The following is a 25,734-nucleotide window of genomic DNA, read 5'->3' on the forward strand; positions in this document are numbered from 1 at the left end:
GGCTTCAGAACGCATCATTGTATTCCTTATGAGAAAGTTCGGTGACAGTCATTGGCAGTGAGAAGAGAAAAGCACTGCATTCTGTTTATTTACAAAGCACTTATTGGAAAAATTCCTGGGTATCTCATGTCTTTTTAACTGCAGATCAATGTCACACTGCACTAGGTCCCAAGACTATTTGGTCCTCAAAAATCACCATGTTAGTACTGAGATTGGGAAACTGGCTTTTAAATACTATACTCCACACAAGTGGAACAATCTGCAGAGGCTTGTAAAATCAGAGAAACTAAGCCCTTTTAAATCAATTTAAATCTCTCTTGACTGACATAGAGCAATGTGAATGCACATGGTTTTGAATTGATGTTGTCCCCTACGTTGATGTCTTTGGGCCGTTTGTTGTATAATCTGTTAATGCTGTAACTTTTGTGTTCTTTTATTGTTTTTATGTACTTTTGTTGTTTCTGTTGTTCTTATATATGATTTGTTGTTGTATACTATGTAGGAATTTGTACACTCAAATAGCTTTATGATTTTATGGGGGAATCATGAATTATTATTGTGCACAACTCCAACATGAAATTATTTGTCCAGTGACATGACTCATATTAGGGTAGGTATAATAATAGGGAAATAGTCCTCCTTTTTGGCCACACAAGAGAGGTCAATTAGAATTATCCTAATTATGATTTTGCAAGGGTATAAAGTTTTTTAAGGTTAAGTGCCTGAGATGCAAGCACAAGAAAACACCAACAACTTCACTTTAGTTACATACACATTTATGACTAATACTACAGCTACAAGTACTAAACACTACAACATTTTACAGACAAGAGACAAGAGGGAAAGGGAAACCTGATAAACAGATGAGATGACTGTTACCTGAGAAGCAGTGAGTCAAATCAATGGTACAACAGCTTAGTTCAGAATTGCCAATTGAAATGAGAAATCATGAAAGCACCAGGGTTTAGGCAAGTCGATGAAGGTTTTGTACGAATACTTGTTTGCTCCCTGAGGTGGCCTCTTGTGGAGAATGGAGTCCGATTTACTGGGGTGAGGAGCTGGAGTCTGGATCTTATAATGATGAGTGAGTTGGCCAGTCCGCACTTGAAAAGTTCCCATTGGGAGAGAGCTCCTGGTTTACGCTCTCATGCTCTCCAAGGCTTGACCCTCAACTCATGACTCTAGATTCTGAGGTTTCACCTCCTGTTGTTCTAAGTCACATCTTAAGACTAGCCAAATGCAAGCTTTCCACCGGCATGGCAGAAAGCAAGAAGACAAAGACAAAAGCAAGAGGAACCAGCAACCAGCAAAAAGCAGCAGCCAAAAAAGAAACAAAACAGCCTAGAGTCTCAGATAAGACACGGTTTTAAAAGGTGCATCCTGGCCAAATCCAGGGGTTGCAGAGTTCTGGGGGAGCAGAGTCAGTACAAATTGTACCCGCTTGTCTGTGGACAGGAGGAATTTCTTTTAATCAAAGTATTTACAATTTAACAATTACATGATTCCTAATTTTGCTTTTTTGAAAGTAACATTTGTGTTCTGAGAGTCAAACTAAACATGATGTTAGGGTTATCAAGGATGATGGAATTATGTTTCTGGTACATTTCTTGGCTTAAAGGCAGTGGAATAAAAGTCTACCTAAAGTACATAACACATATTGTAATATACACACATACTAACATACAATATTAATTGTTCTTAGACAAAATCTAAAACTACATTTGTAAGTTCATGGGTTTTACAGTCCTCTGTTCTTCTTGAGCTGACTGCAAATGGCAGGGGTCCATGCCATTTGAGTGTGTGTGTGTATATGTATGTCACTGGGGCATAGTCTCTGTGTGTGATTCGCTTCTAGACATGAGTTATGATAACCAATGGTGGGGGTCGTTTATCCAAATGGTACCATCAATTCACATTGGGGTGCGAATTACTCTTCCCATCTTTCTGGCTCTTGTAGCCTGAAGGATCAAAGGTGGTTTGGGTCAGTGGTCTGGTTTGGTGACCATGCAGAAGATGGGGGTTCATTATTTGATCCTTTCTGTTGGCAGGAGGTCATCTAAATGGTCTGGTCAGTGAGGAGTGTCACTTATATATTATTGGCCAGCATTAATGGGGGATTGAAGAAAGAGTTGGTCTGTTGTTTGAGGCTTGTACTGTCTGCCTTCGAAATATGCAGGGACTCTACCCTACACCTGTAACTTTTGTTTGCTTTTATATGTACTGTAATCAGGGCGTCCTTGTAAAACAGAGCTGTTCTCAATGGCCCTCCCTTTTAATCATGTTGTTTGTTGATTCTGTTCTCTGCTGTTTTTCCTCATCAGCCGTCCTGTGTTGTTTTTAACACTATGTGGTTAAGCCAAGGACGTTCCACAATGTAAATAACTAATTAAGTAGCTAACTAACCAACCAATGACTTACAGCAATCTGACACCATTTACCATGATGAATGACACAATGCATTCTTATTATCATGGTGTTTTTTAATCAGTCTAAAAGCATGTTCTTCATTAAAACTGCAGACAGACTGAGTGGAGGAGCTTTAACCTGCACTACATCCCTGGTTAGCAGGATGAAGGCGCCCTCTTGTGTCCTGCATCAGTTTTCAGATTTCAGTTGTTGACCTGCTGTGATGTTCACTGCAGGAAGACGTGTAAAAACTCCACTGAGCCTTTAACAGCTTCAGACAATATCAGTAAAGACAGATTTAAATATCTGTAATATCACACTGTGTCAGTTTGTTGACAGAAGTCACACCCTGTAACACTGATGCTGCATTCAGGTCACATGGGGAAGATAGGAGAGAAGAGTTTCCAGTCTACAAATATTATTCACATCAGCTTTCAGGTTGTAAACAGAACTTGTGAATGTGAGATTTGATGCTACAGGCTGTGATTTCTCTGACTTCTTGAAATCTGAGTGACTGGCAGAGAAATACATGAGACCAGATGTAAATAATTATATGTTCAGTTTAATTATTTTCAATTCAATTATTTTATGACTGGACTTGATAGAGCCTACATTTGTTTAATTTGTTGTTTTTGCTCAAATATGAGTGTTTTAGTAAAAACTGTAACTTTCAGTGGTTGAGTGACAACTGAGAAAACTTTGAAACAACATTAATCTTCACCGAACACCGAGTTTTAATAAAATGATTGCTGAATGACTTCTGCAGTAGAAAAGGCGGAGTAACGTTACCTGTGATGGTTCAATAGATCAATCACAGCTGTCAGGAAACTGATCATGACTGTTTTAGATGCATTTCTTTGTTGCCAATTAATATAATTACAAAAACTCTTCAGCACAGCAGCAGTTTGTGGATTGAGAGATTACACCCAGAACAAAATTAGTCACAAGAAGTTTGAATCAAGTCTAGATTTAAACTTTACAAACTCGTCTTCATCAAACTTCTCTGAACGACACTTAAGAAAACTCTTCAGTACAAACTTCAGAGTGAAAGAGTTTCTGGCTGAGTGTGAACAATAAGACACTTTTATCAAGTGATGTACTCCTACTCACAGCAACGTGTAAAATATCACTTTTACTCAAGTGATCACATGACTGATCACATGAAGGATTAGCCAATCAGACATATGGATTGACCCGACAGCTGCCATATTGTACATTCTTTTAAAAAAACATCCTTATAATTTGTATTTGTGTTAAATCATCAAATCTCTGGGAATAATTACCAACAATCTGATATATTTATTATGTATAAATATATAAATATGGATAAAATGAAAATAAATTGGTTGTATTGGAGACAAAATCCTCTCTGAGACGTTCTGCTGTTGGTAGATGAGGTGATCATGACCAACAATATTTCATCCAATCAGACAGAGAACAGAGTTTCTGTCCTGCAGTCATCGAGGATCTACTCTGAACCAACTGAACACACCTCTTTAACAGCATTTTAAAATCAAAACAAGTTTCACAAAAAGTTTTATTCGTATGTTTGTGAGTAAAAGTTACTTTTACCTTTCACAAAAGTCCGAACTGTTCCTGTTAGCAGGACCGTCTCTCTGTGAGGTGACAGAACTAAACACTGAACCAACATGACAGCCTCATTCTCAACTTTCATCTACATAAAAATAAATTTAAATGACCTCAAGTTCACAACGACACAATATCTGTTGTTTTATGTTTGTCAGGATGCAACAAAACTTCTTCCCACCCAAACTCGATCAAATGAATTCTTACTATTTTCCAGTTTTTTAGGCCTGTATAACAAAGACTTTATCAACTAAATGCACAAAGAAAATCTTGTTTGTTAAAAGCAACAAGTGATAGAAAACTCTGCTCTTTTCTCTGTGACAAAGCTGCTTTAGTGAAGAAAGCTGAAAGTACAGAGACTGACTGACAAACGTTTGTCTGCTCTGAACATGAACTCTGTACTTTGTGGTGTTTCAGGAGGAAAACTGCCTCAAATAAACTCTCATTTTAGTTTCACATTTTCTCCAGAAGCTTTGAATGAGATCCTGAGATGAAGACAGAAGAAAATACTTTGCTCATTGTTGAAAAAACATCTTTATTGATTATATAAAGCTTCAGATTGTTCACACATCTAATCAGTAAAGTCTGTTAAATGACTCTTGTTCAATGATTTCATGTTCAGATTCACTTCATCCACACAATCAGTTAGTTTAACCCAGAATGTACAAGAACATAATAAATGATTATTATCATGATAATTACAGTTTGATTGTACATTTCTTTATGAATTTACAAGGTGATGAGAACAAAATATCTATGATGAAGGAAGTTCTGCTGTTTTCTCTGTTTAAGAAACAACAGCACACAAACACATCAATACAAACATGAAACTAACATTTAGAACAAAGAGAAGTTTATATTTTCATCTGAAGAAACGTCAGTGAAGGTAAAAGACGTCATCATGAGCAGTGATAGCCTCCATGGATAAAAACACACAGGAAGAAGTGAATTTTAAAGAAACTGAAAACATCAACACAACAACAGAAAATAAAGTGTTGATAATCCCAGTTTGATTGACAGCTGATCTGTTTAGTTCAGAAACACCACTGCAACGAGCTCTCAGAAACAATGGAGACAAAAAAATGAAGAATTACAACAGAATCTGACACATGAAGTCCGAAATGACTATTACTATTATGACTGTTACTATGTCTATTTGAGTTTACAGAACTCAGCTGTGTCCCCAACATAAGGAGAACAAAGATGAAGTCCAGCATAGAGAGGCTGAGTGAATGTGGTCTGGACTCTGTGGAGGAGAGTCATGGTTTCAGAGACGCTGTAGAAGGACAGAATACCTGCTCTGTGATCCAGGTGCACTCCTACTCTGGAGGAACCAGGACCTGAGACAGGAGTTGAGATATTGTTGAACCAAAATTCATAATTGTTACTGTCACAATGTAAAGCCCAAGATTTGTTGTTGCGTCCAAATCTACATTCGTCCGAGTCTCCTGCTCTCCTGATACTCTTGTATGCGACTGCTACACGAACTCCTTCACCTCTCCACTCCACCTCCCAGTAACAACGTCCAGTCAGACTCTCTCTGCTCAGGACCTGACGCCAATAAGTGAATCTGTCTGGGTGACGAGAATAAGACCGTGGTTGGTTCATTTTTGCTTTTCTGTTTCCCTCACATAATAACACATATGTGTTTGCTGTGTTTGGATCCAGAGTGATTTCACGTGAATATTTTAAGAACTCAGCTCTGGTCTTGGGTTCTGGTTGTGGCAGTAAAACGTCCACTTCAGTCACTGTCAGTGAGATGTTTGTCCATTTCTCCCTCAGGACGTCCTGTAGTTGATCTCTGAGCTCTGACACAGCTGCTGTCACATCCTCAAAGTATCTCAGAGGACGGATATTGATGCTGGATGAGTCTGTAGATGCACTGAGTTGTGACAGTGAGGGGTAGTTGTGTAGAAGCTGGTTGTGATCCTCTGTGTGTGAGAACTGCTTCAGTTCAGCGTCTTTCCTCTTCAGCTCAGTGATCTCCTGCTCCAGCTTCTCCTGAAGCTCTTTGACTCGACTCACTTCAGTTTCCTGCTGGGATCTGATCTGCTGCCTCACATCAGACCTTCTTTTCTGGATGAGATGGATCAGCTCAGTGAAGATCTTCTCACTGTCCTCCACTGCTTTGTCAGCAGAGCAATTGATGGTCTTCACCTCCTGTTGAAGCAGCTTCACATCTTTCTCTCTGACCTGGATTCTCTGCTGGATGTTTTGTCGACTCACCTCAAGCTCTCTCTGCCTCTCAGTCCTTTCTACTGCAGCTGAGACTGTGTCGTGGCCTTTATGTTCCTCCACAGAGCAGAGATAACAGATACTCTTCTGATCAACAAGGCAGAACATCTTCATCACCTCATCATGACGAGAGCAGATGTTCTCCTGGAGCTTCTCTGAGGGGTCGACCAGCTTGTGCTTCTTTAATGGAGCTGCATCATAATGAGGCTGGAGGTGATTCTCACAGTAAGAAGCCGGACAAGTCAGACAGGACTTGAGGGCTTTCAGCTTCCTCCCAGTGCAGACATCACAGGCCACATCTTCAGGTCCAGCGTAGTAGTGATCAGCAGGAGCAGCTTGGAGTCCAGTCTTCTTCAGCTGCTCCACTAAATCTGCTAACATGGTGTTTTTCACCAGGACAGGTCTTGGTGTGAAGGTCTGTCTGCACTGAGGGCAGCTGTAGATCTTCCTCTGATCCTCTTCATTCCAGTGTGTTTTAATACAGTTCACGCAGTAGCTGTGTCCACAGGGAATAGTCACCGGATCCTTCAGTAGATCCAGACAGATCGAACAAGAAAAGGTTTCTTTGTCCAGCTGAACTCCTTTCTGCGCCATTTCAGCTCTAAGTGGCAACGACTGTTTGAGTTTCACTTCCTGAGAAGTGAAACAAGTTTGAGCTCTGATCTGAACAACGTGTTTCTGCAGTGAATGCAGCCTGACAGCTCTTGTACTACATTACATGTTGGTTACACCCATCGTCAAACTGTAGATCTGAAGGGGAGGGAACAAGGAAATATGAGTGCAGAGTGGAGCTTATTGTGTTTGAGAGCAGGAAGAAGAGGGAGGAGTTATCAAGCACTGATTCATTCCAGGAAGAGGAGCGGTTTTTAAGAGATACTGTGTGTTTTAACGTTATTTGTCTACAATGGAGCTCATTTCTCATTTAAAAACACTGGTCACGTTTGCTTTCTGGTGCCAAACTGTTCTTAAGATCTGAGATGACTCCTCAGTTCACAGAGTGGAGTTTGTTGTGTTTGAAAGAACAGGGAAGGTTATCAGGATGAGGAGCATTATTGTGAATTAAAACTGTGTTTCCTCATTTGCAGCGAAGTCTCAGTTAAAACCTGCTCACCATTTCAAACATTTTTGTATTTAGCTGTAAAATACTTGTTGACATGTCAGGTTTTGGTTATGGCTTCATATTTCTCTAACTCTTCCTTAAAATCATATCAGTTAATATGTATTGATTAAAAAACCAGTTGACTGACAACAGGGAGTTATTAAAGTATGAATGAATAATTTAATGGTTTTCTGATCATTTTCTCACACATTTAATAAACTTCTTTGAAAACAGGTCACATTGAGAATATCATTCAGATTCAGACGGGTTTAAACAAACATTAACAACCTCCCAAAGAACATGAATGAACCAGATCAGCTGATGGAGTTAATTTGTTGATCAGTATGAATTGATGAATTTGAAAAGTGGATATACTGTTGTTTACATTTGATGAATATGATCCTTTTAGTTTTCTTATGACAAATCAAGCGTTTATTTTCATCATCCCAGTACAGTATTAAAACTTTATTGATCATTGTGAAGAAAATGTTTCACATTAAAGCATCAATGTGAAATAAAACCTGCTTCAAACACACTGTGTTCAACTTGAACTTCAGTAGCTGTTAACACAAACTAAAATGACCAGAACGTTCTGAATAAAACAAAAAATTTGTCATTTATGTTGAAATAAAGGAGGGAAAACTCAAGTCAAAGCTCCAGTCAGTGAGGATCATAATCAAACCAACAATAAAGACTTTAATAATAATCACTAATAAAGGCTTTAATTTCAGCTTTTTATTTAAAAGATGTAATCCTCAAGTGTCCGTAAAAGTTTGGCTGTCAGAGATGATTCCTCTGAACACAGACGTACCTCAATCTCATTTGTTGTTTTTTTGAATACCAAAGAGTTTAAAACCCACAGACTCACACTTTAAGTGCCTAAAGTCTGCTGATAATACAGCACTGGTGGTCTTCTTTGTGAGGGCAACACTGCAACAGATTTCACATATTTTAATCATGTAGTTTCTCTGCAGCAGTGCTGTGAGGAGAGTGTGTTTGAAATAAAAGCCGGTAAAACCAGAGAGCTCATCTTATCAAGCAACACACCCAGCAACACTCTGCTGATAAATGTCGACCTTTGACAGTCACATGATCCTCTGTAGAAACTGTCTGCAGCAGCACTGGAAGAAGTACTCAGATCCTTTACTGCAGTAAAAGTACAAATACAGCAATGTAAAAATACTCCACTACAAGTAAATGCATGAAAAATCCTACTACAGTAAAAGTACATAAGTATTATGAGCTTGATGTAGTTAAAGTATTGCAGTAAAAGTACATAAGTATTATGAGCTTGATGTAGTTAAAGTATTGCAGTAAAAGTACATAAGTATTATGAGCTTGATGTAGTTAAAGTATTGCAGTAAAAGTACATAAGTATTATGAGCTTGATGTAGTTAAAGTATTGCAGTAAAAGTAGTGGTTTGGTCCCTCTGACTGATATATTATTATATATGACATCATTAGATTATTAATAGTGAAGCATCAGTGTTAGAGCAGCATGTTACTGTTGTAGCTGCTGGAGGTGGAGCTAGTTTACACTACTTCATATACAGTTAGCTAGTTTAGTCCAGTGGTTCCCAACCTAGGGGTCGGGCCCCTCCAAAGGGTCAGCAGATAAATCTGAGGGGTGGTGAGATGATTAATGGGAGAGGAAAGAAGAAAAAACAAAGTTCTGATACACAAATCTGTTTTCAGTTTTTGGACTTTTTCTCTAATCTTTGATTTTTGCTGAAATATTGGATCATTTGAACATTTATTGAAATGAAAGCTTGTGAGAAGTTTAGAGGGAAAAATCACTATTTGGTGGAGCTGTTAACAACTCATAGACATGTGAAATGTGACCCCGACTACACACTGCTTTTTGTAAGACGTCAAAAGCCAAAAAGGTTGGAAACCACTGGTTTCATCTTTAACAATGTGTTGTATTTTAAAAGCTTGTTATATTATCCATTGCGTCAAATCTTCATCTGAAAAGTAACTAAAGCTGTCAAATAAATGTAGTGGAGTAGAAAGTACAATATTTCCCTCTGAAATGCAGTGGAGTGGAAGTATAAAGTAGCATCACATGGAAATACTCAAGTACTGTACAAGTACCTCAAAACTGAACTTAGGTACTTTTAGTTATTTTCCACCACTAGTCAGTAGTTTTAAATATCTAGGAGCTGTGAGTCATGGACACTTTAATTGTACAGAGAATATGGACTATATTTATAAGAAAGCCACTAAAAAGGAGAAGTTTAAAGATTGTAGATTAAGATTTTTTGTTTGATCATCAAATTCTTTGAAATGCCTGGAATCTATTGGATTTGATGAAAAATCATGTAATTGGTTTGCAAATTATCTCAATGGTAGAACTCAAGCTGTTGTGACTGATGGCTATCAGGCCACCTTTATGAGTGTTAACAAAGGTGTGCCACAGGGCTCTATTCTGGGGCCATTTTTATTCACAATTTTTATAAATAAATTAGGAGAAAATGTTAGAAACAATACAATTCATCTGTATGCAGATGACGCTATTCTCTATACAATAGTGCCCTCTGTTGACCGGATGGTTCAAAACTTAAACATTTAATTGATCTTAAATTACTTTTAAACTCTGATAAAACAAAATGCATGCTGTTTTCTAGAAAACTGACTAAGTAGTTCTACTGAAATGAATATTACTACCCTTAATGGGACAGCAATAGAAAGAGAGAAAGTGTGTCCTCCTTGGTGTCCGGCTTGATGACGAGCTGTGCTTCAAAAAACATTAATGAACTGACTAATTCCTTAAAAGCAAAATTGGCATTCTTTTATAGAAATAAGGTATGTATTACCCAGAATTGCAGAAAAGAAATTGTTCAGTCAACCTTTTTATCTGTTACGCACTATGGTGATATAATTTATATGCACTCCCCTGTCTACTCTTAACACTCTCGATGCAATCTATCATTCCACCCTTAGGTTCATAACTGGGGATGGCTTCAGAACGCATCATTGTATTCCTTATGAGAAAATTCGGTGACAGTCATTGGCAGTGAGGAGAGAAAAGCACTGCATTCTGTTTATTTACAAAGCACTTATTGGAAAAATTCCTGGGTATCTCATGTCTTTTTAACTGCAGATCAATGTCACACTGCACTAGGTCCCAAGACTATTTGGTCCTCAAAAATCACCATGTTAGTACTGAGATTGGGAAACTGGCTTTTAAATACTATACTCCACACAAGTGGAACAATCTGCAGAGGCTTGTAAAATCAGAGAAACTAAGCCCTTTTAAATCAATTTAAATCTCTCTTGACTGACATAGAGCAATGTGAATGCACATGGTTTTGAATTGATGTTGTCCCTTACGTTGATGTCTTTGGGCCGTTTGTTGTATAATCTGTTAATGCTGTAACTTTTGTGTTCTTTTATTGTTTTTATTGTACTTTTGTTGTTTCTGTTGTTCTTATTTATGATTTGTTGTTGTATACTATGTAGGAATTTGTGCACTCAAATAGCTTTATGATTTTAGGGGGGAATCATGAATTATTATTGTGCACAACTCCAACATGAAATTATTTGTCCAGCGACATGACTCATATTAGGGTAGGTATAATAATAGGGAAATAGTCCTCCTCTTTGTCCACACAAGAGAGGTCAATTAGAATTATCCTAATTATGATTTTGCAAGGGTATAAAGTTTTTTAAGGTTAAGTGCCTGAGATGCAAGCACAAGAAAACACCAACAACTTCACTTTAGTTACATACACATTTATGACTAATACTACAGCTACAAGTACTAAACACTACAACATTTTACAGACAAGAAACAAGAGGGAAAGGGAAACCTGATAAACAGATGAGATGACTGTTACCTGAGAAGCAGTGAGTCAAATCAATGGTACAACAGCTTAGTTCAGAATTGCCAATTGAAATGAAAAAACTCTTCAGCACAGCAGCAGTTTGTGGATTGAGAGATTACACCCAGAACAAAATTAGTAACAAGAAGTTTGAATCAAGTCTAGATTTAAACTTTACAAACTCTTCTTCATCAAACTTCTCTGAACGACACTTAAGAAAACTCTCAAGTACAAACTTCAGAGTGAAAGAGTTTCTGGCTGAGTGTGAACAATAAGACACTTTTATCAAGTGATGTACTCCTACTCACAGCAACGTGTAAAATATCACTTTTACTCAAGTGATCACATGACTGATCACATGAAGGATTAGCCAATCAGACATATGGATTGACCCGACAGCTGCCATATTGTACATTCTTTTAAAAAACATCCTTTTAATTTTTATTTGTGTTAATTCATCAAATCTCTGGGAATAATTACCAACAATCTGATATATAAATATGGATAAAATGAAAATAAATTGGTTAAATTGGAGACAAAATCCTCTCTGAGACATCCTACAGTTGGTAGATGAGGTGATCATGACCAACAATATTTCATCCAATCAGACAGAGACAGTAGTTTCCGTCCTGCAGTCATCGAGGATCAACTCTAAACCAACTGAACACACCTCTTAAAAAGCATTTTAAAATCAAAAGAAGTCTCACAAAAAGTTTTATTCGTATGTTTGTCAGTAAAAGTTACTTTTGCCTTTCACAAAAGTCCGAACTGTTCCTGTTAGCAGGACCGTCTCTCTGTGAGGTGACAGAACTAAACACTGAACCAACATGACAGCCTCATTCTCAACTTTCATCTACATGAAAATAAATTTAAATGACCTCAAGTTCACAACGACACAATATCTGTTGTTTTATGTTTGTCAGGACGCAACAAAACTTCTTCCCACCCAAACTCGATCAAATGAATTCTTACTATTTTCCAGTTTTTTAGGCCTGTATAACAAAGCCTTTATCAACTAAATGCACAAAGAAAATCTTGTTTGTTAAAAGCAACAAGTGATAGAAAACTCTGCTCTTTTCTCTGTGACAAAGCTGCTTTAGTGAAGAAAGCTGAAAGTACAGAGACTGACTGACAAACATTTGTCTGCTCTGAACATGAACTCTGTACTTTGTGGTGTTTCAGGAGGAAAACTGCCTCAAATAAACTCTCATTTTAGTTTCACATTTTCTCCAGAAGCTTTGAATGAGATCCTGAGATGAAGACAGAAGAAAATACTCTGTTGAAAAAAAACTTTATTGATTATATAAGCTTCAGATTGTTCACACATCTAATCAGTAAAGTCTGTTAAATGACTCTTGTTCAATGATTTCATGATCAGATTCACTTCATCCACACAATCAGTTAGTTTAACCCAGAATGTACAAGAACATAATAAATGATTATTATCATGATAATTACAGTTTGATTGTACATTTCTTTATGAATTTACAAGGTGATGAGAACAAAATATCTATGATGAAGGAAGTTCTGCTGTTTTCTCTGTTTAAGAAACAACAGCACACAAACACATCAATACAAACATGAAACTAACATTTAGAACAAAGAGAAGTTTATATTTTCATCTGAAGAAACGTCAGTGAAGGTAAAAGACGTCATCATGAGCAGCGATAGCCTCCATGGATAAAAACACACAGGAAAAAGTGAATTTTAAAGAAACTGAAAACATCAACAGAACAATAAAAAAACTAAAAAATGTTGATAATCCCAGTTTGATTGACAGCTGATCTCTGTGCAGTTCAGAAACACCACAGCAACGAGCTCTCAGAAACAATGGAGACAAAAAAATGAAGAATTACAACAGAATCTGACACATGAAGTCTGAAATGACTTCTGTCTATTTGAGTTCACACAACTCAGCTGTGTCTCCATGAAAATAACAAAGATGAAGTCCAGCATAGAGAGGCTGAGTGAATGTGGTCTGGACTCTGTGGAGGAGAGTCATGGTTTCAGAGACTCTGTAGAAGGACAGAATACCTGCTCTGTGATCCAGGTACACTCCTACTCTGGAGGAACCAGGACCTGAGACAGGAGTTGAGATATTGTTGAACCAAAATTCATAACTGTTAGTGTCACAATGTAAAGCCCAAGATTTGTTGTTGCGTCCAAATCTACATTCGTCCGAGTCTCCTGCTCTGCTGATATCTTTGTATGTGACTGCTACACGAACTCCTTCACCTCTCCACTCCACCTCCCAGTAACAACGTCCAGTCAGACTCTCTCTGCTCAGGACCTGACGCCAATAAGTGAATTTGTCTGGGTGATGAGAATAAGACCGTGGTTGGTTCATTTTTGCTTTTCTGTTCCCCTCAGATAATAACAGCCATGTGTTTGCTGTGTTTGGATCCAGAGTGATTTCAAGTGAATATTTTAAGAACTCAGTTCTGGTCTTTGGTTCTGGTTGTGGCAGTAAAACGTCCACTTCAGTCACTGTCAGTAAGATGTTTGTCCATTTCTCCCTCAGGACGTCCTGTAGTTGATCTCTGAGCTCTGACACAGCTGCTGTCACATCCTCAAAGTATCTCAGAGGACGGATATTGATGCTGGATGAGTCTGTAGGTTCATTGAGTTGTGACAGTGAGGGGTAGTTGTGTAGAAACTGGATGTGATCCTCTGTGTGTGAGAGCTGCTTCAGTTCAGCATCTTTCCTCTTCAGCTCAGTGATCTCCAGCTCCAGCTTTTCCTGAAGCTCTTTGACTCGACTCACTTCAGTTTCCTGCTGGGATCTGATCTGCTGCTTCACATCAGAGCTTCTTTTCTGGATGAGACGGATCAGCTCAGTGAAGATCTTCTCACTGTCCTCCACTGCTTTATCAGCAGAGCGACTGACGGCCTCCACCTCCTGTTGAAGCAGCTTCACATCTTTCTCTCTGTCCTGGATTCTCTGCTGGATGTTTTGTCGACTCACCTCGAGCTCTCTCTGCCTCTCAGTCCTTTCTGCTGCAGCTGAGACTGTGTCGTGGCCTTTATGTTCCTCCACAGAGCAGAGATAACAGATACTCTGCTGATCAGTACGGCAGAACATCTTCATCACCTCATCATGACGAGAGCAGATGTTCTCCTGGAGCTTCTCCAAGGGGTCGACCAGCTTGTGTTTCTTTAATAGAGGTGCATCATAATGAGGCTGGAGGTGATTCTTACAGTAAGAGATCAGACAAGTCAGACAGGACTTGAGGGCTTTCAGCTTCCTCCCAGTGCAGACATCACAGGCCACATCTTCAGGTCCAGCATAGCAGTGATCAGCAGGAGCAGCTTGGAGTCCAGTCTTCTTCAGCTGCTCCACTAAATCTGCTAACATGGTGTTTTTCACCAGGACAGGCCTCGGTGTGAAGGTCTGTCTGCACTGAGGGCAGCTGTAGATCTTCCTCTGATCCTCTTCATCCCAGAAGTCTTTAATACAGTTCATGCAGTAGCTGTGTCCACAGGGAATAGTCACCGGATCCTTCAGTAGATCCAGACAGATCGAACAAGAGAAGGTTTCTTTGTCCAGCTGAGCTCCTTTCTGCGCCATTTCAGCTCTCAGTTGCAATGACTGTTTGAGTTTCACTTCCTGATTTCCAAATTTGAGCTCTGATCTGAACAACATGTGTTTCTGCAGTGAATGCAGCCTGACAGCTGTTGTACTACATTACATGTTAGTTAAACCCATCCTCAAACTGTAGATCTGAAGGGGAGGGAACAAGGAAATATGAGTGCAGAGTGGAGCTTGTTGTGTTTGAGAGCAGGAAGAAGAGGGAGGAGTTATCAAGCACTGAACCATTCCAGGAAGAGGAGCAATTTTTAAGAGATACTGTGTGTTTTAACCTTATTTGTCTACAATGGAGCTCATTTCTCATTTAAAAACACTGGTCACGTTTGCTTTCTGGTGTGTAAAAGAAAACTGAATCACAGGTTCATCATTTGATGTATTTCTTCAATATATCATACATGTTTCAGACAGTGTTTAAGTTCAGTTTAGTGTTAGTTAGTGTTTCACACATGTTCTAAATTCCTCTGTGCTATATCTATTCTAAACTTACTTCTTTGCTGTGTAAGATGAGGCAGTTGTGTGTTTAACAGTTAAGTTTATTCTGTTATACCCTTACCTGAGCCAGTGATAAGATAAACTGTAGTTATGTAGATGTTTATGTGTAAAACTGATAAGCTTTAGAGGATAGTGTGGTTTGTCCTTAATTTAATATAGTAGGGATGTTATTTTGTGATGCTACTTGGTGCTTATGTACTGTCATATATGGTCGTGAAGAAAGACTGTTCCTAGGTTAGCTGAACTTTTGACTTATGTTTCTATCTGAGGGTTGCTGACCTGTAAGGTTAGTAAACAGATGTCATAAATTCTGTACAAGTAGTATTTAAGGGACTGGTTAAGTGCCAACCTTTCAGACAAAGAAAAGATAGCTAGGTGGTATCTTTGTCTCCAGAACTACGATGCATTATACTTCTGATTGTATTATTTGATTACACTATTTCATAACCTGACAATGTTCTCTTGTGTGTTTATTGAGTGATCAGCAATTTCCCATTACAGGTGCCAAACTGTTCTTAAGATCTGAGATGACTCCCCAGTTCACAGAGTGGAGCTTGTTGTGTTTGAAAGAACAGGGAAGGTTATCAGGACGAGGAGCATTACTGTGAATTAAAACTGTGTTTCCTCATTTGCAGCGAAGTCCCAGTTAAAACCTGCTCACCATTTAAAACATTTTTGTATTTAGCTGTAAAATACTTGTTGACATGTCAGGTTTTGGTTATGGCTCCATATTTCTCTAACTCTTCCTTAAAATCATATCAGTCAATATGTATTGATTAAAAACCAGTTGACTGGCAACAGGGAGTTATTAAAGTATGAATGAATAATTGAATGGCTTTCTGATCATTTTCTCACACATTTAATAAACTTCTTTGAAAACAGGTCAAATTGAGAATATCATTCAGATTCAGACGGGTTTAAACAAACATTAACAACCTCCCAAAGAACATGAATGAACCAGATCAGCTGATGGAGTTAATTTGTTGATCAGTATGAATTGATGAATTTGAAAAGTGGATATACTGTTGTTTACATTTGATGAATATGATCCTTTTAGTTTTCTTATGACAAATCAAGCGTTTATTTTCATCATCCCAGTACAGTATTAAAACTTTATTGATCATTGTGAAGAAAATGTTTCACATTAAAGCATCAGTGTGAAATAAAACCTGCTTCAAACACACTGTGTTCAACTTGAACTTCAGTAGCTATTGCATTACTGCAAAATAAACCAGAACGTTCTGAATAAAACTGTAAAAATTGAGTCATTTTATGTTGAAATAAAGGAGGAAAAAATCAAGTCAAAGCTCCAGTCAGTGAGGATCATAATCAAACCACCAATAAAGACTAATAATAATCACTAATAAAGGCTTTGATTTCAGCTTTTTATTTAAATGATGTAATTAGGCACTGGTGGGCTTCGGTGTGAGGGCGACACTGCAACAGATTGCATATAAGGCCTTAAGAGAACTCAGCCATACAGATATTCCATATCAGGCCCAGCTATGAGCCATATCAACTATTTGTATTTGGCTTACTCCTGGTAGAAGTCTGGCTTTGTTATGATTCAATTACAGCTGTTGTACCCTTGGGCTGGATATGGCCTGTCATTCACTTCCAAATGTGGGCCACATCTTTGGTGTTTATTTGGCCCACATCCATACCAAAGGAAATTTGCTATCAGGGACTGTATATTCATTTTTGTTAACTTTGTTCCCATATCCTCACACTAAAACATTGTTAAAAAAAACAGTCTTATGCAGTCTTTAGTCCACATATTCAATCAGTCTGTAAGAGCTGTAGTAAGTCAACTATTATTTATAGGACAAGCTCCTTTAAGGTCTATGTATAAAAAAAGCATAAATAGAAAATATTACTGCAACAATATAAATAAATACATCCTAAAAAAGGTAAGAACTATTGAGACAACGTAAGAAAACTTAAGGTAGGTGTGTGACTACACAGATCACCTTTAACCAAGACACATTCTGACAGTCATCCAGGTACAGCTCAATTATTTTGGACATAAATATCAGAGTAATATAGAAACTTATATAAGGACAGAGCTGAAATCAAACTTCCCCTAGGTTTGCTTATTCCTTTGATTTTTCTGAAAACAATCCCAATATAAAGGAGGCTCTTAAGATGCAAAAGAATCTATTGAACAAATGTGATAAAAAGTGGTCGTTTCAGTCAAAAGATCATCGTTAGCACAACTTACAGACCACTTGATTCTAGAGACATGAATACAAATAGTCTATCAAAGTAACAGCAACGTCCAATCAGGACGAGAGAGGTAAGAGTCTTGTTCTGAATATAGCTGTTCAGCCAACAGTGTTTGCATTTAAATTGCACATAAAACAGTTAATCAGTGGACTTTTGTCATTATAATTATAAAGCAAAATGTGTTTCCATGTGTTTCAGAGGAGAACATAGCTGGATAACAACTGATTTCTTTTTGAATAGGAGTTGTCTTGGATTCAGATCTAAATTTCATTAAATCTGCCACAAAATCAGCATTTTACCATCTAAAGAACATCTGATGGAGCAGAGATTTCATGTTAAAGCCTTTGTCTGCAGCAGGCTGGGTGACTGTAATGGACTTTTCTCAGGTCTCTGTAAGAAAGCAGTCAGACAGATCCGGTTGAACACAAAGACTAAAAAAAGCAGAGCATATTACTCCAGTTCACAGATCACTACAGTGGTTGCCAGTTTGTCAAATAATTGACTTCAAAGTATTACTGCTTGTCCATTAATCTCTGAATGGTTCATCAGATCATCTTATACAGTATGAAGCTTCCTGAGCTCTCGGCTCAGCTGTTTCTGGTCTTCATGTAGTTTCTAAAGTTAACAATAAACACGGTGAAGCTGCTTTTAGCTAATATGCTGCTCACATCTGGAACAAACTATCTGAAGATCTCAGACTAGAGACAATGTGGGCTACTTTTAAATCTAAAGTGAAGACACATCTGTTTGCCATGGCTTTTAATTACATCTTAAATCTGTGGTTTATAATTTTTATCTTTCATGCTGCCTTTTAAATGCTCCTTTACCTTTTTAAAATCTAATTTTATGTATTTTACTATTCTCATACTTTTAGTCTTGTTTTTGTTTTTATTGTTCTTATATGTTTTTGCATTCTATAAAACACTTTGAATTTCCTTGTGTATGAAATGTTCTGTATAAATAAACTTGCCTCTCCTAGAATGAAGGGAATTACCTTTATCAACCAGCATGATAAGTTGTCGTACATTCTGCTACCACCAGGGGGTGAAAAAGCTCCACTGAAATTTCAGCAATGTGGGGAAATCTGTTACTCTGGCTGACATTTACAGATCTGACATGAGTGGTTTTGTTCTGTGTAATTGTTTGTTAGATGTACAAAGTGATTGTGATGTTTATACATGTTGTATTGATTCATTCAGTTGCATGAAATTAAAGATGAACTCTTCACAAAGATGGATTCTGGTTGTCTGAACAAGCAGCTGTTGTACTTCAGAGGAGCCTGAGTGGATTCTGACCTTATAAAAGTCATGCTAATTAGATATACCCCACTAAGAACTGTCAGGTCCACAGGCAAAGGCCTTTTAACCATCCCTTGTACTAACTTTACAGAAGAGGAGGCTGCCTTTTGTATTTATGCCCCAAGAAGATGGAACGCCTGAGGACCTGAGAGAGACCCCCACACTCAACACTTGTAAAAGCAGGTTAAAAACCTTACTTTTCACAACAGTCTATGTTAGTTCTTGGTTAGTGTGTGTGAGTGGTATATTACAATTTAAAATTTCATTTAGCAGACACTTTTATCCAAAGTGACGTACATCTGAGAGCTGATACAATACAAGCAGGGATCTAGTCAGGAGAAAACACAAGCAAGTGCCATAAAGGTAAAGCCATATTCAGACCAAATCAGGCAGCACGGCAAAAACGCCAGTCCAACAGTCGGGGCGCACACAGGCAATGCATAGAGTGCATAGAAGCAGATTTTTTTTGCTCTTCCTTCAGTCCATCAAGTGCAGAGGTATTAGAGAGAGAGCTGGGTCTTAGTCTTTTTTAAAAGATTGAGAGAGACTCTGTGGATCGAACTGAGTTTGGTAACTCGTTCCATCACCAGGGAACTACCAAGGAGAAGAATCTAGCTGGCAACATAGGGTCCTGTTGTGGTGGTTGTACCAGGCGCCTTTCATTGGCAGAGCATAGTGAGCAGGAGGGAATGTAGACCTGAATGAGGGAGTTCAGGTTGGCAGGAGCTGTTTTAGTTGCTGTTTTGTAAGCGAGTGTCAGGGTTTTGAATTTGATGCGGGCAGCATCTGGGAGCCAGTGGAGGGATATGAACAGCAGGGTTGTTTTGGGTTGAGTTGTGCTGCATGCTCAGACAGGTAGGGTCTGATCTTTCTGATGTTGTACAGGGCAAACCGACATGACCGAGCGATTAAGACCATGTGAAACTTTGGTTAGTTAGTCATTGATCATGACACCCAAGTTTCGGGCGGACTTGGTGAGCATGAGTTGGGCTGATTCAAGCTGGATGCTGATGTTTTGTTGTATGGAGGGACTGGCTGGGATGACAAATAGCTTGGTCTTGGAGAGGTTATGTTGAAGATGGCGTTCGTTCATCCATGCCGATATATTGGCAAGGCATAACGAGACCTGAGCCGAGACTGTGTGATCTTCCGGTGGGAACGTCAGGAAGAGCTGGGTATCGTCAGCATAGCAATGGTATGAGAAACCATTAAGAGCGGATGATTGTGCCAAGTCAGGTGGTCTCTCTAAACCCAACCGGTCAAAACAGATGGCCGCCTACCTTGAGCCGGGTTCTGCTTGAGGTTTCTTCCCGTTAAATGGGAGTTTTTCCTTACCGCTGTCACCAAGTACTGCTCATGGGGGAATTGTTGGGTCTCTGTAAATTTAAGAGTATGGTCTAGGCCTGCTCTAGGTGAAAAGTGCCCTGAGATGACTTTTGTTGTGATTTGGCGCTGTATAAATATGATTGAATTGAATTGAATTGAACTGAATTAAAGCAGCCACAGTCCACTGCTGGCTGCCTCAGGGTCTAAAACAAGGGTGTTGGTTTGACAGTAAGAGCCTGACTGAAGAAATTACTTACCTGAAACTAGAATTGTATAGCTTTTTTTCTCAGATTTTAAAAGAGATATGACATTTCATTTAAATTAATATAAATCTGACTAAAATTCTCACAACATACCTGTGAGATCTGAAAACAAACTTTTTTGGCTTGAAAATACTATAGTAAGATTTTTTTCTTAGAGATTCTTACTTTGAGATTCACATAAATTGTCTCACTTAAAGCAAAAAAGTATCACAGTGAGATCTAAATATAACTTATTACTAACTCTTATTGCTGTCTAACAGATCTTCAGAAAGGTTATTTAGTTATGTCATACTATATTCTATTGAATAAGTGTTTATAGCACTTGAGTCTAAATAAAATAGATGTCTCAGAAATTATGATGTTTTATTACAAACTGTTCACATGGCTGAAACATGTCACATCTATGACTTTTTTGTCAAGGACAAATGTTAATCAATAGGTAATTATTAGCCTTATTCACATGTACACTGATTATTATCATGATAATTACAGTTTGATTGTACATTTCATTATGAATTTACAAAATGGTGAGAACAAAATATCTATGATGAAAGAAGTTCTACTGTTTTCTGTTCAAGAAAAAACAGAACACAAATACATCAATAAAACATGAAACTTACATTTAGAACAAAGAGAAGTTTATATTTTCATCTGAAAAAACATCAGTGAAGGTTAAAGACATCATCATGAGCAGTGATAGCCTCCATGGATAAAACACAGGGAAAAGTGACATTTAAAGAAACTAAAAAGATCAACAGATAAACAAATGAAAAGTGTTGACAATCCCAGTTTGATTGACAGCTGATGTTTCTGATGTTTAGTTCAGAAACACCACAGCAACAAGCTCTCAGAAACAATGTAAAAAATGAAGAATTACAACACAAAATCTGATACATGAAGTCTGAAATGACTTCTGTCTATTTGAGTTTACAGAACTCAGCTGTGGCTCCATAAGAATAATAACACAGACAAATTCCAGCATAGAGAGGCTGAGTGAATGTGGTCTGGACTCTGTGGAGGAGAGTCATAGTTTCAGAGACGCTGTAGAAGGACAAAGTACCTTCACTGTGATCCAAGTACACTCCTACTCTGTAGGACTGAGGACCTGAGACGGGAGTTTTGATGTTGTTGAACAAAAATTTATAACCGTTAGTGTCACAATATAAAGCGCAAGATTTGTTATTGAATCCAAATCCACATTCATCTGAGCTTCCTGCTCTTCTGATATCCTTGTATGCGACTGCTATACGAACTCCTCCTCCTCTCCACTCCACCTCCCAGTAACAACGTCCAGTCAGACTCTCTCTGCTCAGTACTTGACACCATCCGGTGAATCTGTCTGGGTGACTAGAATAAGACTGTTGTTTTCTCATTCCTTCTGCTTTTCTGTTCCCCTCAGATAATAACAAATATGTGTTTGCTGTGTTTGGATCCAGAGTGATTTTGCATGAATATTTTAAGAATCCAGTTCTGGTCTTGGACTCTGGTTGTGGTGGTAAAACCTTCACCTCAGTCACTGTCAGTGAGATGTTTGTCCATTTCTCCCTCAGGATGTCCTGTAGTTGATCTCTGAGCTGTGACACAGCTGCTGTCACATCCTCAAAGTATCTCAGAGGACGGATATTGATGCTGGATGAGTCTGTAGATGCACTGAGTTGTGACAGTGAGGGGTAGTTGTGTAGAAACTGGTTGTGATCCTCTGTGTGTGAGAACTGCTTCAGTTCAGCGTCTTTCCTCTTCAGCTCAGTGATCTCCAGCTCCAGCTTCTCCTGAAGCTCTTTGACTCGACTCACTGCAGTTTCCTGCTGGGATCTGATCTGCTGCTTCACATCAGAGCTTCTTTTCTGGATGAGACGGATCAGCTCAGTGAAGATCTTCTCACTGTCCTCCACTGCTTTATCAGCAGAGCGATTGACGGCCTCCACCTCCTGTTGAAGCAGCTTTACATCTTTCTCTCTGTCCTGGATTCTCTGCTGGATGTGTTGTCGACTCACCTCGAGCTCTCTCTGCTTCTCAGCCCTTTCTGCTGCAGCTGAGACTGTGTTGTGGCCTTTATGTTCATCCACAGGGCAGAGATAACAGATACTCTGCTGATCAGTACGGCAGAACATCTTCATCACCTCATCATGACGAGAGCAGATGTTCTCCTGGAGCTTCTCTGAGGGGTCGACCAGCTTGTGCTTCTTTAATGGAGCTGCATCATAATGAGGCTGGAGGTGATTCTCACAGTAAGAAGCCGGACAAGTCAGACAGGACTTGAGGGCTTTCCGCTTCCTCCCAGTGCAGACATCACAGGCCACATCTTCAGGTCCAGCATAGCAGTGATCAGCAGGAGCAACTTGGAGTCCAGTCTTCTTCAGCTGCTCCACTAAAGCTGCTAACATGGTGTTTTTCACCAGGACAGGCCTCGGTGTGAAGGTCTGTCTGCACTGAGGGCAGCTGTAGATCTTCCTCTGATCCTCTCCATCCCAGAAGCTTTTAATACAGTTCATGCAGTAGCTGTGTCCACAGGGAATAGTCACCGGATCCTTCAGTAGATCCAGACAGATCGAACAAGAGAAGGTTTCTCTGTCCAGCTGAACTCCTCTCTGCTCCATTTCAGCTCTCAGTGGAAATGACTGTATAAGTTTAAATTACTCACTCTGTGGATGTGAAGGGGAGGAAATAATTAAACTAGCACAGAGTGGAGCTTGTTGTGTTTGAGTTTTAAGGAGATACTATGTGTTTCATCTGTTATACAATAGAGCTCATTTCTCAGTTAAAAACACTGCTCACCTCTGCTTTCTGGTGCCAAAGTGTTCCTGGGATCTGAGATGACTCCCCAGTTCAGAGAGTGGAGCTTGTTGTTGGCCACTCAAGGGATTATTCTCCACCATATATTTGCTCCTGCATAAGACAATATAACCCATTAATTGTCTTCTGGTCTACTTCTACTCCTCTGTTCCCTCAGGAATGCAAAACAGCACTATCAAGATTTTATGAAGATTTTTCTTTTTCTTAAAATATAGTCAGATACATCAATTTGACATTAAAGTATGTGCTCATGTCAGTGTACACATTACTAGTAGAGAACTATGAAAAAAACATATAACCTCCATTATAACAAATTTCAAAACCATGAAAAACAATATTCTTTGCCCACCAGTGACCACCAGTGACCTGGTGGGCAAAGTGAAAAGATGCGTGGGGTTGGGTGACTAAACAGAGACAACGAGAATTATAACATTTAACAAAGGAAAACACATATCTGCAAAAGACAATATAACTCATTAATGTCCTTCTGGTCTTTTTCTGCATCTCTGCTCCTAAATATGCAAAATAACAGAATTTACACAGGAAATGGATGCTAAAATCTCTGTGGAGCTACGTTAGTCACGTGACATAGGGCAGCCTGCAATAATACAAATGGCGCCCAGAAAGTTAAATGAAAACATTTACAAAACTTATATTAACGATCAAAACAACACAGAACAGCTGGGTAACGTCCTAGTATTAACAGTAAACAACATGCATTAAAGGTTACAACATAAACGGTTCAATTTCAAAAGAAAACAATGAAATAGCGCTGCAGCATTTTTACCAAGAACTTACCCTCAGCAACGAAAACGACACTGTGGAAGGAAGAGAGAGGCAACAGAAACTCAGGAGGGAAGGAAAAGTGATGCGCAGCAAGGTGGTCTTCTTCTTCTTCTTCTTCTTGATTTATGGTGGTTGCCAAACAACGTTACGGCGCATTACCGCCACCAACTGGAATAGAGTGAGGATCAGAAATCAACATTAATTCATTCTTGTAATACATAAAAGAAAAGAAAATTAGAAAAAAAAATAGATAACAGTTCTCCCCAGCACTTCTGTGTAAGAGATCACGTAAATCAAAGCTAAACTTTATTTCTTTAAGGTTCAGTATCACTTCCCTTCTCTCAGCATCATATTTTGGAAGGTAAAGCATAACATGTTCTAAAGCTTCTTCACGATCACAAAACCTTCCTGTATTATGTTTTCCTATTTGAAATAATGTACTGTTTAATCCTGTATGACCAAACTCTCTCCGGTTCTCCCCGTGCTTCTCATCATGCCTACTTTTCTTTTCTGTACAATCACCTTCCTGTTCTCTCTTCTTCCCACTGCTTTGCCACCTTTCTGTCAACTTATGCTGAATTGTGGTCTTCATTTCCATTTTATTAAAGGGTGCTGTGATGTCAGTGTCATCCATTTTTGTGGTTTCCTTTGCACATGTTTTAGCTCTTTCATTGACTTTGATTCCTAAATGTACTGATATCCGTACAAATGTCATACTTAATCTCATCATTTGAATTCTACATAGTGTTAGTTACATCTCTATTACAATGTCTGGTCTGCAGTCTGAATGGCTGTGCTTCAAGCTGGTTAATGAGGAGCTGGAATTAGAACATATTACCGCCCTCAAGGTCTCAGATTCAGATTCAGACTACTTTATTGTCCATTAAATTTACATGAAATGGAACTTCGTCTTTGGCACTGGCATATAAGACAATGATGGTGGTGGAGAGCGCTGTTGGGTTGAGATCTGGTGACTGTGAAGGCCATAGCATAAGATTCACATCATTTTCATATTCATCAAACCATCAGTGACCCCTTGTGCCCTGTGAATTGGGGCATTGTCATCCTGGAAGACACCACGCCCATCAGGATAGAAATGTTACATCATAGGATAAAGGTGATCACTCAGAACTACTATGTATTGATTAGCAGTGACCCTTCCCTCTAAGGGGACAAGTGGACCTAAACCATGCCAGCAAAATGCCCCTCAAAGCACGACAGAGCCACCAGATCCCCTCACTGTAGGGGTCAAGCATTCAGACCTGGACCCATTTTTCCTTTAATTTGTCACCCGTCTGTACCTGATATTTTCCTGGGCATGACATCTTGGTTTCCCTGAGCGCACAATTCATTTCTGCCTTTGTGAATGGTATATTTATTAAATCATTGGTGTCTTCATTCTCAGCTAACATCCACTTTTAGCATTTGTTTATCACTAATCTGCTTAATTTCTTCCCAATCAGCAATGTTGAAAACCTATCTATCTAACCCTCCAGTATCACACTCTTCTAAACTCAAGCCTACCTCAGTTACTTTCTATTGTTGTTTCTCTTTCCAAAGTGCAAATACCTGCCACTGTTTCTGATACTAAAGTAAGATCTATGGCTGATTCTGTACCATTTCTAACATCAATTCTTACACCATTTCCATCATTGAGGCATACTGCATTTTTGATTTCCATTTGCTGTTCAATCACCTCTCCATTTCCATCATTATAGCTATCCCATAATGTACTATGAGCATTAAAATCTCCACAATAAATAACTTTTCCCTCTAGATTTACAGCCACTTTGTCCAGTAATTCTAATCA

At 38.7% G+C, this 25,734-nt stretch overlaps 3 protein-coding genes across 3 annotated transcripts; all 3 read right to left on the minus strand.

Annotated features, from left to right (window-relative positions):
• Nucleotides 1–5,145: 5,145 nt before the first annotated feature.
• Nucleotides 5,146–7,082, minus strand: LOC122994058 (E3 ubiquitin/ISG15 ligase TRIM25-like). The gene has a single exon (XM_044368595.1). The coding sequence runs from the start codon at nt 6,820–6,822 to the stop codon at nt 5,146–5,148; it is 1,677 nt and encodes a 558-aa protein (XP_044224530.1). The 5' UTR covers nt 6,823–7,082.
• Nucleotides 7,083–13,045: 5,963 nt separating this feature from the next.
• On the minus strand, nt 13,046–15,067 carry LOC122993960 (tripartite motif-containing protein 16-like). Its single transcript, XM_044368450.1, has one exon. The coding sequence runs from the start codon at nt 14,792–14,794 to the stop codon at nt 13,046–13,048; it is 1,749 nt and encodes a 582-aa protein (XP_044224385.1). The 5' UTR covers nt 14,795–15,067.
• A 6,075-nt stretch (nt 15,068–21,142) lies between these two features.
• On the minus strand, nt 21,143–24,079 carry LOC122993966 (tripartite motif-containing protein 16-like). The gene is made up of 3 exons (XM_044368460.1): nt 23,937–24,079; nt 23,121–23,231; nt 21,143–22,987 (listed from the first exon to the last, which is right to left on the minus strand). The coding sequence occupies exon 3, from the start codon at nt 22,940–22,942 to the stop codon at nt 21,263–21,265; it is 1,680 nt and encodes a 559-aa protein (XP_044224395.1). The 5' UTR covers nt 22,943–22,987; nt 23,121–23,231; nt 23,937–24,079; the 3' UTR covers nt 21,143–21,262.
• Nucleotides 24,080–25,734: the final 1,655 nt, after the last annotated feature.

Source organism: Thunnus albacares, chromosome 12 (genome assembly GCF_914725855.1).
Source record: "Thunnus albacares chromosome 12, fThuAlb1.1, whole genome shotgun sequence".
NCBI lineage: Eukaryota > Metazoa > Chordata > Actinopteri > Scombriformes > Scombridae > Thunnus > Thunnus albacares.